Source organism: Sorex araneus, chromosome 6 (genome assembly GCF_027595985.1).
Source record: "Sorex araneus isolate mSorAra2 chromosome 6, mSorAra2.pri, whole genome shotgun sequence".
NCBI lineage: Eukaryota > Metazoa > Chordata > Mammalia > Eulipotyphla > Soricidae > Sorex > Sorex araneus.
The window spans coordinates 149,822,350-149,838,510 of record NC_073307.1 but is presented as its reverse complement, the minus strand read 5'-3'; the positions used below and the strand labels follow the sequence as shown (position 1 = coordinate 149,838,510).

Genomic DNA, 16,161 nt, shown 5'->3' with positions numbered 1-16,161 from the left:
TATGGTCTTGAAAATTCAGTGACGGCAACCTTAAACTGTTTGTGGACAAAACTCCTCCAGTGGCTGGCCATAAAGTGAATGTTGTTCTCAAGTTCTGTTTCTACATCTGAAAAGAATATGAAGCATATCTTAGGTTAGTGAGGTAGAGAATATTCTCTATTGCTTATGAAGCATTGCCCTTAACATGATGTGTGTATGTGAGGGGAATAAAGAATCAATATTTCTAATGTGACTTCCAAATATATATGTATATATTCCAAATATAATTGAAAGAGTTTTCTCTGAGAAACCATGAACCAATACACTTGTTCTCCGTTCCCTTGGTGAATTGGACTTTGTCCAGCAGTATGATTTGTTAATGCTGTTACCTGTGGTTTCTTGTGTTTGCAAATCCTTGATGTCCCTGACTAATTAGAACTTTTATCTTATTTATACTTTTAGTTACCTGCCCTCATTTGTACTTGAATATTATTTCATTCCCTTAAGGAATAGATCAATAAGTTTGTGGGATAAGGTGAGCTGAAATTTCAATTTACTTAGGAAAATGCTGAGTTCTGAGATAAGGTTCAATATCAGTGTGTAAAAAAAATATGGGAATCAGAGTTCTAACTTGTGTGTATTAAATTAATTTTATGAATACAATTGCAAAAGTGAATAGCTTAATCATACATACTCTAATATTCTCACCTCCAGATCTTGACATCTCTTGATTTTAAATCTTATATATGAATTCTAAAGATGGGATATTTTCTTTTTCTAATTCTTCAGAAGAAGAAAGCCAGATCTGATTTACTCTGATGGAGTTTGCAATGAGATTGAAGCAGTAAGGAAAACTCAGTTTCCTTCAGTAAATGGTAGTTATAAGGACTTTAATGACCTTTATATTTTTATATCACTATTTTATGTTATTCCCCATAAAGATAAAAAAAATCACAATGACTCATCAGAAAGTGGATGCGGAAACCACTTTATAGCCATGACCTATGCAAGAGGGAAAATTTATTTCAATTAAAATTTCTCATGTTTTAACATAGAAGAACCACCTGACATGGTCATTTTCCCGGGAGGGTGATATTTCACAAATATGTCTAAGCAACAGACTTCTGCCATGGTTCCTACTTGGATATACATCGTGCATTTTCTACATTTTCCAAATACCTGCATTGCAAGATACTTTACTTTTTTTTTCTTATAAAACTTTAATAGAATCATGTAATAATATTGATTGATAATTGTGCAAGGAAAATAATATAACAAGACTATTTTTCCACAAAAGAGAGGATTTTTTGTGATTTTTATACTTTTCATTTTCATAAAGTAGTTCATAATAGTTCATTACAATTATATTCTAACACTCACCCCACTACAGTAAGAGAGAAGTGTGTGAAGGTTGTTGTGTTTCATTCTGGAGTCATTTAAGCCCGTATATAAGCGAAGACAAGCAAGTATGTTAAAAACAAACAAATGTGTTCTACTTTAGGTAGACCAGTGGGCTAGAGTATAAGAGGTGGCAAGGCCACATGCTCCAGGAAATATTGCATCACTTTCTTCCATGAAATTTTCTTTATAGTCTTTGGATGTTGGCCATCGATGAAATTACATGGCACGGGGGAAGTTTGAGGTGTCACTGCCATGTTACTGGAAAATTGGAGATCTGAGTGGAGGAGATCCAATATGAGGAGGCCCAATCCCAATCCGAGCAGGTTTGGAGATCTCAGCCACAGGTCCTGCATACCTGGGTTCCTCTGCTGCTTCCTTCATGTGTGAGGTCCATCCGAGTGTGTGGAGAGTGGCCTTGAGCATGACTGTGGCTGGGTCTGGATGTTTTTGGCTGTCGGGGTTCTGCTTAGGGTGGGGAAGGACTCCCTTCAAGGTGGCCCATTGAAGACAGCCTGGGACTGGGGTCAGGACATTCTGCCAACAAAAGTGGTTTAAGAGATAAATATGGCAGTGGTGTTTAAGTATAGTGGTCAGGCATTATCCAGGCATGCAATAAACCATATTCAGACTTATGCAACCCATAGGATCTCCGGAGCACTCCCAGGAGTAACCCGTGAGCACCAAGTAAGGAGTAAGCCCTTAGGCACCACTGTATGTGACCCCAAAACAACAAGAAAAAAAAAGAGTTCAATGAAAGATTAAATACAAGGTTTTCCTATACTAAAATACTATAAGTTTTTAAGCTTCTAAAGAACTTGAATGGTTTATTATCCTAATTGAATTTAAAATTTGTTATCATTGTTCATTTGACACTTGAAAAAAAAACGTTCTGTGATCATGCATCTGAATTTCACATCACCTTGTCCTTGAGGTCCTATTGTTTACCCTTCTCTGGAACCTGACTTCCCTCACATAGGCTTTCGCTACATGTGGGTTTCTGCACAAGCTTTTTTTTTTTACTTATAATGTTCATCCCCAAATTGGTTCAGGATACTTCTGTCTCATCCATCAGCTCTCTCTTTAGATACCACCTCTCTAGAAGTTTTCTCCAATAACTTTCCCTTCTGCATTTTTAAAGCTGTACTTTAAAGCATTTCAAATGTGTTCAAGAATGTTAAATACACAACCAGGCCTACTCTATGCAACTCAGAAATCCCAGTGTCATTTGATGTCTGTTACCACTTCTTCCCACAATTCGTTCTTCCTCCCTGAATTGTGGATACAATTCAACTCGGCGTACATATGAGATTTTTTAGATGCTTATTAGAACACTGTAATAGAGCCACTGTCATCACTTCCTTTTGCTTGAGCCGGCACCAGTAACGTCTTCATTGTGAGACTTGTTGTTATTGTGTTTGGCATATTGAATACACCACTGGGAGCTTGCCAGGCTCTGCCTGCCATGCGGGCGAGATACTCTTGTTAGCTTGTCCGGTTCTCCCAGAGGGATGGAGGAATCAAACCCGGGTCGGCGGTGTGCAAGGTGAACGCCCTACCCACTGTGCTATCTCTCGAGTCCACACAAAAGAGGTTGCCAAGGAAAAATACGCACAGTCCATCTTAGCTGTATGAACATTTTCAAGCAAGGAAAGGGGCTTCAGAGAGGTAGCAAGCAGGTGCATTCCGTGCCGGCCCCTCGCGGGAAGGAGCAGCATGTCCTCCACAGCTCACTCTACCATGCGCTCGGCCAGTGTCCAGGCCCCTAGGCCACAGCACCTTCTGAAACTTGTCCACTCAGGACAGTTCCTTCCAGGACTACAGGTTGGAGCATTTTAAACTCGGCCTTCAGGGACTGGAGCGATAGCACAGCGGGTAGGGCGTTTGCCTTGCACACAACCAACCTGGGTTTGATTCCCAGCATCCCATATATTCCTCCGAGCACCGACAGGGTGATTCCTGAGTGCATGAGCCAGGAGTGACCCCTGTGCATCTCCGGATGTGACCCAAAAAGCAAAAAAAAAAAAAAAAACTAAATAAATTCGGCCTTCAGCTCTGAAAGGGAATATAAGCTCAAGGACTAATTGAGCAGCTCTTGTACCCAGACACCGTTTCCAGCTCAAGCGCCAAGCTCAAATCTGTTTCTCAGGAGTGAAGATAGATGACTGTGTTTCTTCTTTTTTTTCTTTTTCTTTTTAAATTTTATTGAATCACTGTGAGACAGTTACGAGCTTTCACGTTTGGGTTACAGTCTCACAATGATCAAACACTCATCCCTCCACCCGTGCATATTCCCCACCACCAGTATCCCCAGTATACCTTTCCCACCCTCCCCCTGCCTCCATGGCAGACAATATTCCCTATGCTTACTCTCTCTACTGGGGGTTCCTGGGGAGAGGGAACACCTGGATCTGAAGATCAGAAGGACTTGCCCTCGGTGTAACCATAGTGTTTCGTAGAGCTGGAGCTCAGAAACGCGGAATGGAGGACAAACAGGGGAACCGGCTCCAACACCAGCGTGAAGGAAGGGACGAGGGGCCACAGGAGCTGCTGGAAACCATAGCACACCCCTCAGGCCCTCTCTCCACAGCCCCCTCCATCCTGACCGTGCTCCCGGGCAGGGTGCCCTCCCAGGGGCCTGCTCCTCTCAGGCCAAACAGAGCCTCGCTGTCTGGCCGGCTTCGATGGATGCACTCCTCCAGGCAGCCCGGCTGGAGACCACCTCGGTGGCAGCCTCAGCTGTCCACCCAGAGGCCTGCTCACTCATCTCCCACCCTGAAAACGTCCCCTGTGCAGTGGGCTGCAGAGCATGCCCTGGGGGTAGCCTGAGGACACGCCAGGGAGCCCAATAGTCAAACAATCAAATCTGAAAATAAGTCAGAGGGGGAAGTAAACAGCAAATAAAGAAAGTGTAGATATTCAAGGTATTTTCCCCAAATGCCAGTGGGAATCAGCCAGTTCCTTGCTGTGGCTGGAGAGATGGGGACAGGGGCAGGGCTCTCTCCCTCCTTGCTGGCAGTCCTGGGGAAATCCCAGGCACGGAACACAGCCCCCCTCCCCCAATTCTGCCTTGAGTGACCTTTGAGCACAGAGGCAAGAGTCAGCCCTGAGCACTGCCGGGTGGTCCAAAAACAACAAAGAGGAAGTGCAAACAATCAGACCACAAGATAGGTGATTTGTCCGATTCTCTTGAAGACAGATTACATCCTTCCACAAAAAATTAAAAGAATTTCGTTTTTATTGGCTCATAAATACTGGCAAAAATACTATAAAGATTATTAACAGAAAGGAAGAAAGCAAATCCCGCATGTTTTTCTTTTCCCAAAAGAGAAAAAGAAAAAAAGGAATACTCCAATACAAAGCATGGGGGTAAAAACTCTATTTAATTTCATTTCACTGGCGGTTGTGTACATTTAAACACAGCGATTTACACAGTAATAGAGGAGTAAAAAACATTTTCCCCAGGTCTCGTATATATGTTACTAAATGAATTTTATTCTTCAATCAAATAGTCAATCAAAAAAAGTTTTACACCAGGAGAACTTGAAGTTTGTATACTTAAATGTTGAAATTTTAAAATTCAGAGATCTACTTTTTTACAAAGTTTTGCCATCGAGGTATTCCAGAATTTGCTTATGGCATTCTTGACTTCCTTATTTCTGAAGGTATAAATTACAGGATTCAGCAGAGGAGTTAGCATGCTGTAGAATATCTCCACAAATTTGTCAAAGCTGTAAACAAGTGGAGGCCGTGCATATTCAAATATACATGGACCAAAGAATAAAACCACCACAGCAATGTGGGATCCACAGGTGGAGAGCGCTTTCCTCTGACCTTCAGTGCTGTGTCCTCTTAGGGAGAACAGGATGACACCATAGGACACAAGTAACATGGAGAAGATCAGGATGCAAAAGAGTCCACTGCTGGCTGCCACCATCGGGCCAAAATCATAAGTGCTAACACAGGAAAGCATCATTAGTGGGTACAAGTCACACATGAAATGATTGATGATGTTGGGGCCACACAGAAGCAGTTGGGAAGCAAAGGCATTTTGTATACTGGAATGCAGAAAGCCCCCTGCCCAGGCTACCCCCATCAGAATGTTACAGAGCCTTGAGTTCATGATTGTAGTATAATGCAGAGGCTTGCAGATGGCCACATACCTGTCAAAGGCCATGGCTGTGAGGATAATCACCTCTGCACCAGCAAAGAGATGAAAACAAAAGATCTGTATCATACAGCCTGCGAATGAGATGGTTTTCTTCTCAGAGACAAGGTCAACAATAATCTTAGGGGCAACAACAGAGGAGACACACACATCCAGGGAGGACAGGAAAGCCAGGAAAAAGTACATTGGGGAGCCCACGAGTGCTGGACTATTAAAGATGGTCGCCACAATTAGCAGGTTGCCACTGACCGTTGCAAGGTAGACCAATAGAAATAAAACAAACAATACTTTCTGAACATCAGGGTTTTGTGAAATCCCCAGGAGAACAAATTCACTTACAAAACTTTGGTTTTGCATGATGCCCCAGGAAAATCTCAGAGCTACCACAACGGTTATATTGATCTGCAAATGTAAGCAAGAGAAACTCATATCAGACAGTTTTATTACCACAGGGTTCATAATATGACTCATCTATGTGAAGATTATCTTTGCTATTTCTGCAATCAATGTGATGCAAAATGAGATTGTTTCATAAGTGGTAGTGTGTATTCTCAAGTAAAAATGTAGACAGAACTTATTATTAAACAGCAAAACTTAGCTATAATTTCTGAGTGGGTGCAAAGCCACAAGTGAAAAGTTTGCAAGATAGCTCTCATTGTATTGCAAGATCTGATCATTTAAATCATTTGCTAAAATCTTCTACAAAGGGATATGTGCTCATTTCTGGTTTTGTTCTTACATGGTTGTGAATGAAATTGTTCATTTTTATTTCTCCTCTATATCATATTTTTCACACAAGAATGAAAAACCATATCTGTGTGTTTGTTTTGAACTTTAATGTTTTACTGTATAGATTTTTTCTTTCCAAAAGTTTTAAATGATATCTGCTTGGTTTTTTATGTGTAGTATCACGTTATCTGTGAATAATGAGAGTTGAGTATCTTTATCCATTTAAATGCTTCTAATTTCTCTGTATTGCCTTATTGCTCTGGCTAGGACTTCTTCAATACAATGCCTAACAATAGTGTTAAGGGTAGACAATTTCCTGATGCGTAGTCTCATAAGAAAGCATTGAAGTTTTTCTCCACTAAGTCTAATGTTCCCTGTGGATTTGTCAAGTGTAATCTTTACAATATTGAATTAAGTTCCTTCAAACTTCATTTTGTTGAGCTTTTATCAAAAATTAGTTTCGAATTGGATCCTAAGACATTCTCTGCTAGCTTGGGGGAAGAAGAGGGACATTGGTTCCATGGTGGGGAGTTATTGAGACTGTGATGGTAGCCTGGTGAAGAAGCTTTGCGAGTATCAGAAAAGGACAAGAAAATTTTAAACTACATTACCACAACAAAAGATGTTAGAGAATCTACCTGGTAGCTCTCAGTATAGCAGGATAATTATTTATTTTCATGTCAATCATAATCTTAGAGTAAGAATAGGGATAACTTTCTCATCAAGACAATAACTTACCTACAAGAAAAATGAGGGAAAAGAAAGGTTCAGTGGTGCTTAAAAATCATGTCTATCAGTAGAGTGTCTAAATTCTTATGACATTAGAGATGAATTATCCATTTACCATAAAAATGAATCTGTAGAAAAAACAAAACTCTAGACATATACACATCACATCACAAATATGCAGGTTTGGGTATCAATATTTTCCTAGTAACTATCTATTCTATTATCAGAGCATGTTGGGTTCCTGGACAATGCCTACACAAATGAATGCCACTGGCAACAATAAGCTTCCATCAGACAAGATTCTAAATAAATTCTGTCTGGGCATTGTATTAATCAACACTATTAAATAGCACTGTTACACAGTCGCACTGTAGTCCTATTGTTCATCGATCTGCTCGAGCGGGCAAAAGCAATGTTTCCATTGTGAGATCATTTTTCCTGTTTTTGGCATATAGAATATGCCACATTAGCTTGCTAATGTCTACCATGCTGGCAGGATACTCTCAGTAGCTTGCCAGGCTCTCCGAGATGAACAGAGGAATTGAACCTGGGTCGGCCATATGCAAGGCAAAGGCCCGACCTGCTGTGCTATTGCTCAAACCCAATAATATTAATAATGTAAAGAATATCAATGTATGAGTCATTGGTGATGAGATATCTTAGTATTAGAACAGTCGGCATAAGTGTATTTATTCTCCTTCAATAAATGAGAATCAGATTCAGGCACACCTAGTTTCAAAGCAGTCATGTGTCATTGGAAAAACCATTTAACCACTCTTCTTGGAGTGATTAAGTGGTAAGACTATATGGTAAGATTATATGAACTCCCTAAGCTACAAGAGTCAAGTAATATAATTACAGACACTCTTACTGTGTATAAATCAAGAGATATTATAAAATATTAATTCCAGCATTATTTTTAAGCAGTGTTCACATGCAGAAGGTAGCTAGAAATATTAATACTTTCAGGAATAATATGCTGCTTAAAAATCATGTCTATCAGTAGAGTATTTGTGCACCAGTAACATATCCATTTTAAGACTTGTTGCTACTGTTTTTGGCATATCAAATACGCCACGGGTAGCTTCGCAGGCTCTGCCGTGCGCAAGATACTCTCAGTAGCTTGCCGGACTTTCCAAGAGAGGTGGACAATTGAACTCACGTTGGGTGCAAGCAAGCCAAATGCCTTACCTGCTATGCTATCGCTTCAGCCCACTATAATATATTACTATAATTTAACTATAATATTAATATTTAATATTTATATATTAATAGTCTTATCATAATAAAATATATCTACACCATTATCATTTTGATGAATGTCTTGCTTTTATTTCTGTTTTCTTGATGATAAGATTTATTTAAAGAAGGAGATAAAACTACAACTGTGAACATGAAAACATTTCAGATTTTCTGCATTTAACTACATCTGATTAATGTGAGGAAAAAACATAAGGCTATTTGCAATATTAAGTGCACTGATATAATTAAGTGGGATTTTAAAATTGAATGATTCTGCTCAGTGACTTGTATCACATTTTTAAAACTAGATAGGACTTTTCATAAAATACTAAGTGATGTATTTTGCATCAATGCATAAAATTATGAAAGACACCTGAATTACAATGCCCCTACATTATTAGTATTTATACAGCCTATAAATCTAAAATATCAGGATGAGAGACTTTGTGATGCCTCATAAATGAAACCATTAGAAAACATAAATTAATTGCTAATGGAAAGCTCAATTTATTCTTAAAACAAACAAGCACATGTTTCATTTCTGAAAGCTACTCAAATCATGATCCCATGTTCTTTTACCAAGCATCTGAGTGTTTATTATATCAGAAGTGCTATTCTATATACATGGATATATGAAAATACAATCTAATTTAAAAAGTTAAATCTAAGGCAAGAAAGGTATGTTACTAGCTCAAGTCTACACAGCTAAAAGACTGTCTTAACCTCAGAAGCATGGACAGCATCCTCCAGAATTTTAAATGCTATACAATAATTTGAAATTATTCTTGAAAGCAAAAAAATACAAATTATAGATCTCACCAGATGCTATTCTCTTGAAAATTCAGTGATGGCAAACTTTAACTGTTTGTGGACAAAACTCCTCCAGTGGCTGGCCAAAAAGTGAATGTTGTTCTCAGGTCCTGTTTCTACATTTGAAAAGAATATGAAGCACATCTTTGGTTAGTGAGGTAGAGAATATTCTCTATTGCTTATGTAGCATTGCCCTCAACATGAAGTGTGTATGTGAGGGGAATAAAGAATCAATATTTCTAATGTGACTTCCAAATATATATATGTATGTATATATTCCAAATAAATTGAAAGAGTTTTCTCTGTGAAACCATGAACCAATACACTTGTTCTCAGTTCCCTTGGTGAATTGGACTTTTTCCAGCAGTATGATTTTCTAATTCTGTTACCTGTGGCTTGGTTTCTTGTGTTTGTAAACTTCTTTGATGTCCCTGACTAATTAGAGCTTTTATATTATTTATAACTTTTTGTTAATTGCCCTCATTTGTGCTTGAATATTATTTCATTCCCTTAAGGAATAGATCAATGAGTTTGTGAAATAAGGCTGAGCTGAAATTTCAGTTTACTTAGGAAAATGCTGAGTTCTGAGATAAGGTTCAATCTCAGTGTGTAAGAAAAAGTATGGGAATCATAGTTCTAACTTGTGCGTATTAAATTAATTTTATGAATACAATTGCAAAAGTGAATAGTTTAATCATACATACTCTAATATTGTCACCTTCAGATCTTGACATCTCTTGATTTTAAATCTAATATATGAATTCTAAAAATGGGAAATTTTCTTTTTCTAATTCTTCAGAAGAAGAAAGCCAGATCTGATTTACTCTGATGGAGTTTGCAATGAGAGTGAAGCAGTAGGGAAAACTCAATTTCCTTCAGTAAATTGTAGTATAAGGAGTTTAATGACCTTTATATTTTTATACCACCTATTTTATATTACTCCCCATAAAGATGAAAAAATCACAATGACTCATCCAAAAGTGGATGCAGAAACCACTTTACAGCCATGACCTATGCAAGAGGGAAAATTCATTTCAAATAAAATTTCTCATGCTTTGACATAGAAGAACCACGTGACATGGTCATTTTCCCAGGAGGGTGCTATTTCACAAATATGTCTATGCAACAGACTTCTGCCATGGTTTCTACTTGGACATATATCATGCGTTTTCTATATTTTCCAAATCCCTGCATTGCACGATAGTTTACTTTTTTGTTTCTTATAGGACTTTAATAGAATCATATAATAATATTGTTTGATAATTGTGCAAGAAAAATAATATAACAAGACTATTTTTCCACAAATGTGAGAATTTTTTGTAATTTATATAATTTTCATTTTCATAAAGTTGTTCTTAGTAGTTCATTTCAATTATCTTCTAACACCCACCCCACCACAATAAGAGAGAAGGTTGTGAAGGTTGTTGTGTTTCATTCTAGAGTCATTTAAGCCCATATATAAGCGAAGACAAGCAAGTATGTTAAAAACAAACAAATGTGTTCTACTTTAGGTATACCAGTGGGCTAGAGTATAAGAGGTGGCAAGGCCGCATACTCCAGGAAATATTGCATCACTTTCTTCCATGAAATTTTCTTTATATTCTTTGGATGTTGGCCATCGATGAAATTACATGGCATTGGGGGCAGTTTGAGGTGTCACTGCCAAGTTACTGGAAAACTGGGGATCTGGGTGGAGGAGGTCCAATAAGAGGAAGCCCAATCCCAATCCGAGCAGGTTTGGAGATCTCAGCCACAGGTCCTGCATACCTGGGTTCCTCTGCTGCTTCCTTCATGTGTAGGTCCATCCGAGTGTGTGGAGAGTGGCCTTGAGCATGACTGCGACTGAGTCTGGATGTTTTTGGTTGCCGGGGTTCTGCTTAGGGTGGGGAAGGACTTTCTTCAAGGTGCCCCATTGAAGACAGCCTGGCACTGGGGTCAGGACATTCTGCCCACAAAAGTGGTTTAAGAGATAAATATGGCAGTGGTGTTTAAGGATAGTGGTCAGGGCATTATCCAGGCATGCAATAAGCCACATTCAGTCTTATGCAACCCATAGCGTCTCCAGAGCACTGCCAGGAGTATCCCGTGAGCACCAAGTCAGGAGTAAGCCCTTAGGCACCACTGGATGTGACCCCAAAACAACAAGAAAAAAAAGAGTTCAATGAAAGATTAAATACAAGATTTTCCAATACTAAAATACTATAAGTTTTCAAGCTCCTAAAGACTTGAATTGTTTATTATCCTAATTGAATTTAAAATTTGTGTTCCTTGTTCATTTGACACTTGAAAAAAAAGTCTTCTATGATCATACATCTGAATTTCACATCACCTTGTCCTTGAGGTCCCATTGTTTACCCTTCTCTGGAACCTGACTTCCTTCACATTAGTCTTTCAGTACATGAGGGTTTCTGTACAAGCTTTTTCTTTTACTTTTTATGTTCATCCCCCAGATTGGTTTAGGATATTTCTGTCTATTTAACTCTCTATTTAGATATCACCTCTCTGAAAAGTTTTCTCCATTTTTTCTCTAATAACGTTCCCTTCTGCATTTGGAAGGCTGTACCTTAAAGGATTTCAAATGTGTTCAAGAATGTTAAATACACAACCAAGCCTACTCTATGCAACTCAGAAATCCCAGGGTCATTTGATGTCTGTTACCACTTCTTCCCACAATTCGTTCTTCCTCAGTCCTGACCCCCCTTCCGCAGCTCCACTGCATACAGTCACCTTTAAATTTGTTCCAAGTTAATGAGTAAACTGAGACATTGATGTAGGTGGCCCCCTTGGTGACTTACATGAGATGGAGAGGAGAGAGTCGGCCACTTTCTCCACATCCATCTCTGTCATCCAGGGACCAGCTGGGAAGGCGAGGACTGATAATGTCTGCAATGGGCAGACTTTTAGAGATAATTGATTTTTTTTTGAATTTTTTTTATTAGTTTATTTTTAATTAGAGAGTCATCGTGAGGGTACAGTTACAGATCCATACATCTTTGTGGTCATGTTTCCCCCATACAAAGTTCGATAACCCATCCCTTCACCAGTGCCCATTCTCCACCACCAGTAAACCCAACATCCCTCCCCCCCTCCCCAGTCCTGTCTCCCCCACCCTACCCTGCCACTATGGCAGGGAATTCCCTTTTGTTCTCTCTCTCTGATTAGGTGTTGTGGTTTGCAATAAAGGTGTTGAGTGGCCATTGTGTTCAGTCTCTAGTCTGTATTCGGCCCGCATCACCCTTCCCCCACATGACCTCCAACCACATTTTACTTGGTGGTCCCTTCCCTGAGTTACCCAGAATGAGAGACCAGCCTCCAACCCATGGAAACAATCTCCTGGTACTTATTTCTACTATTCTTGGGTGTTAGTCTTATAGTCTATTATTCTGTATTCCACAGATGAGTGTAATCTTTCTATGTCTGTCTCTCTCTTTCTGACTCATTTCACTTAGCATGATACTTTCCATGTTGATCCACTTATATGCAAACGTCATGACCTCATTTTTTCTAACAGCTGCATAGTATTCCATTGTATAGATGTACCAGAGTTTCTTCAACCAGTCATCTGTTCTAGGGCACTCGGGTTTTTTCCAGATTCTGGCTATTGTAAACAGTGGTGCGGTGAACATATAAGTGCATATGTCACTTCGACTATACTTTTAGTCTTTTCTGGGATATATTCCCAGCAGTGGTATTGCTGGGTCAAATGGGAGCTCAACCTCTAGTCTTTTGAGAATCGTCCATACTGTTTTCCAAAAGGGCTGAACTAGCCGGCATTCCCACCAGCAGTGTAGAAGGGTCCCTTTCTCCCCACATCCTCTCCAACAGCGGTTGCTTTTGTTCTTTTGGATGTGTGCTAGTCTCTGTGGTGTGAGGTGGTATCTCATGGTTGTTTTGATCTGCAATAATTGAGATATTTTTGAGTCTAGGAAATTTCATGAATCTGACTCACCATAACTATTAGGTGAATGCTTTCCACAATCATTTAAAAAACACATTGAGTGTAAAAATCTTTATAAAGTTGACATTGAGTGTAAACATCTTGAACAACTTAATTTAAGAATTACAGTGTGAATTACACAAAATGTAAGCACTTTGAAGAAACAAACTGAAGAAAAATTTCAGTTACACTGAAAAAATTCCTAAAATATTATTAAAAAAATAATCTTCCTGGAAGAAGACAAAAGAAAATAAGGGGAGAAGAAAAGAATGAAATATTATGGATTAAGATGAATTAGAGCTTTATTATATTGGTGATATGAGCGAGTGGTATAGCCATATATCCAAAACACACTGTAGCACTGTCATCCCATCGTTCATCGTTTTGCTCCAGTGGGCACCAGTCATGTCTCCATCATGAGACTTGTTTTTACTGTTTCTGGTATATCAAATATGCCACGGGTAGCTTGCTATGTTCTGCCGTGCAGGTGGGATACTTTTGGTAGCTTGCCGGACTCTCTGAGAGGGACAGAGGAATTGAAACCGGGTCAGCCCTGTGCAAGGCAAATGCCCTACCTGCTGTGCTATGGCTCCCGTTTTTAAATTTAAATTTTCACCTCCAGCATCTTGAATGGATCTGTCATTATGTTTCTGGAGGCCTCATTAAACCCTGTTGAAGTCCTTATTTTAGTATAGAAAGGGCAGTTAATGGCCATTAAAAGATATTACCTGGCCAGAGACAAAGTGCAGGCCTCTGTTTGTCCTGCGACTGACCCAGGTTCTAGTCCCAGAACCTCAGGTCCCCAAGAATTGCCAGAGGCTTGAGCCCTGAGCATACTAGGCATGTCTCTGGAAGTCCCCTAACATATCTGGGGTGACCTAGAGGCTATCCCTAGCACCACAGCCATCATATCCTTGGGCCCTCACATTGAACCACTGGCTTAGAGGGCCACAGCCTGCTGGGAATATCCCTGTGTCCCACCCTCATCTTCCCCTCCCCCAGGCAAATAAAGGAAAAGAAGTCAATGCTATAACAGAGATGAAAATCCCTATGAATGTGAACGTGAACTAAGTCTCATTCTTGGCCATGGCTCTCTCTCTCTCTTTTCTCTCTCTATCCCCTTTCCTCTCTCTCCTCTCCCCCCTCTCCTTCTCCCTCTCTCTCTCTTTTCTCTCTCTCCCCTTTCCTCTCTCTCCTCTTCCCTCTCCCACTCCTCTTATCTCTCTCTTTCTCTCTCTTCCTCCTTCTCTCTATTTCTCTGAAATCCCAGTGAACTGAAATCCCCCCCTTATAATAAATTCCCAGGAATGTGTCTGGAAATATCCAAAAGGACAAAGGGAGTTGCTGACCGAGCTGATAGAATTCCCCCAAACAGAGGGGCCCCCATCTTCCCAAACAGCTACTGGCAAAACCATTGGCAGGGGAATGTCGGGGTCTAGGGTGACCTGGTATTCTGACACCACCCTCGTGCTGCAGTGCACAGGTACTTTTGATGTTCTGGGATTTCCTTCTTGCACCTGCTCATTCCCTGTCAAAAATGGTTCAATACCATCCACAAACACCCCTGAGTGTCTTTGGAAGGTGCTGCAGGGGCTGAAGACCCAGCCATGAACTTGAACTAAGTCTCCTCATTCTTGGCCAAGGCTCTCTCTCTCTCTCTCTGTCTCTCTCTCTCTCTTTCTCGCTCTCTCTTTTATCTCTCTCCCTCTTCTCTCTCTCATCTTCCCGCTCTCCCTCTCTCTCTCACTCGCTCTCTCTCCTCTCCTTGCTCTCCTCTTCCCTCTTCCTACCCCTTTTCTCTCTCTTCCTCTCTCTTCCTCCTTCTCTCTCTTTCTGTGAATCCCAGTGAACTGAAGTCCTTTAGCATTCATTGGCTGTGCCTTAGGCATTTTCTAGGTTTAATATGCAGGGCTCCACTCTTGTTCTCTCAAGCCCTACATTTTCTGCTAGGAAGAGGGGAATTTCCAGAGTAACTAAAGACACAGCTATCAACCAGTTCAACAGAACCCTGGAATTCCAATGATCTGAATTTGTGGGAAAGCTTCAACTATAACTCTGAGGCTGAACTTTCTATGTCTACCCAACATTAACCTGTTAGAGAAAGAACTGTGTAATTAGGGACATTCTCCCCCAAATGCCCAGAAATTTAACTCCCCTATGAAGCCTCTAGACTTAGGAGGTGGATAGGGATGGAGCTGGTGGTGGCTGTGATGCTGTCATGTGCATTAATGTCACCCCACCCCCTACCCCATTATATACTCCCTGGGATGATCACAGCACGGACTTTCTTTCATTTTCTCAGTCCTTAGGTGAAGACGGGGTGCACAGGGAATGATGTTTAAGAGGAAACATCATTTCTAACTACTGCTACATATCATGTACAGGGGCAGCTACAGGCTCCGGGAGGCCAGCTGGGCATGTTCTCCATTCTCCGCTGTCCCTTGAGTCGCCCCTCGTCCCAGTGCTGCCCTCTGCGTTATTCTCCGGGTCTTCTAGCAGCACCCAGAACACTGCCATGCTTTGATGGCTGCAGTTCCGGAAGTTGGCATCTCTGGCACACCACACTCCATTTCCGCTCACAGCCTTGGCATCCGCACAGACAGAGCTTTCAAGTTCAGCATCACGAAGCCTCAGACTGCTTCACATGGCCTCTGTCCAGCTGTTTCCACAGGCACTGTCCAGATTGGAAGCGTCAACCCCGGTATATCCCAAACACAGAATCAACAAAAATACAAATGTGAGATCTAAACTGTAACTACTGAAACTGTGTAATGTTGACCAACAGAGATGGGCTGGGTACTGGGGGTGGCATGAGTATGGAAACACTGGTGGAGGGTAGTTGACCCTGGAAATTGGTACTGGTTTTGAAATATTTTATGCATAACATTCAACTATCAATAACTTGCAAATTTTAGTTCTTTAATAATAATTTTTTAAATATGAACTCTTCCTCTGGAAAAAGAGTTTAGCAGATTTGACTTACCTATTTGTAACAATTTTTAATTATCCTCATAATTCTGGAAAATTTAATTGAATGAGAAGGATTTGTGCATTATTTCAATTCACCATGTTGTTTTTGATATTGAATTCTAATTGTGGATCAAATTTAACTCAATTTACATGTAAGGATTTGAAGATGTATATTGGCTGGAGTGATAGCTCAGTGGGA

At 40.3% G+C, this 16,161-nt stretch overlaps 1 protein-coding gene across 1 annotated transcript; it reads right to left on the bottom strand.

Annotated features, from left to right (window-relative positions):
- Positions 1 to 4,957: 4,957 nt before the first annotated feature.
- On the bottom strand, positions 4,958 to 15,509 carry LOC129405978 (olfactory receptor 4C15-like). The gene is made up of 2 exons (XM_055143703.1): positions 15,375 to 15,509; positions 4,958 to 5,947 (listed from the first exon to the last, which is right to left on the bottom strand). The coding sequence occupies exons 1-2, from the start codon at positions 15,507 to 15,509 to the stop codon at positions 4,958 to 4,960; spliced, it is 1,125 nt and encodes a 374-aa protein (XP_054999678.1).
- Between the last annotated feature and the right edge of the window lie 652 nt (positions 15,510 to 16,161).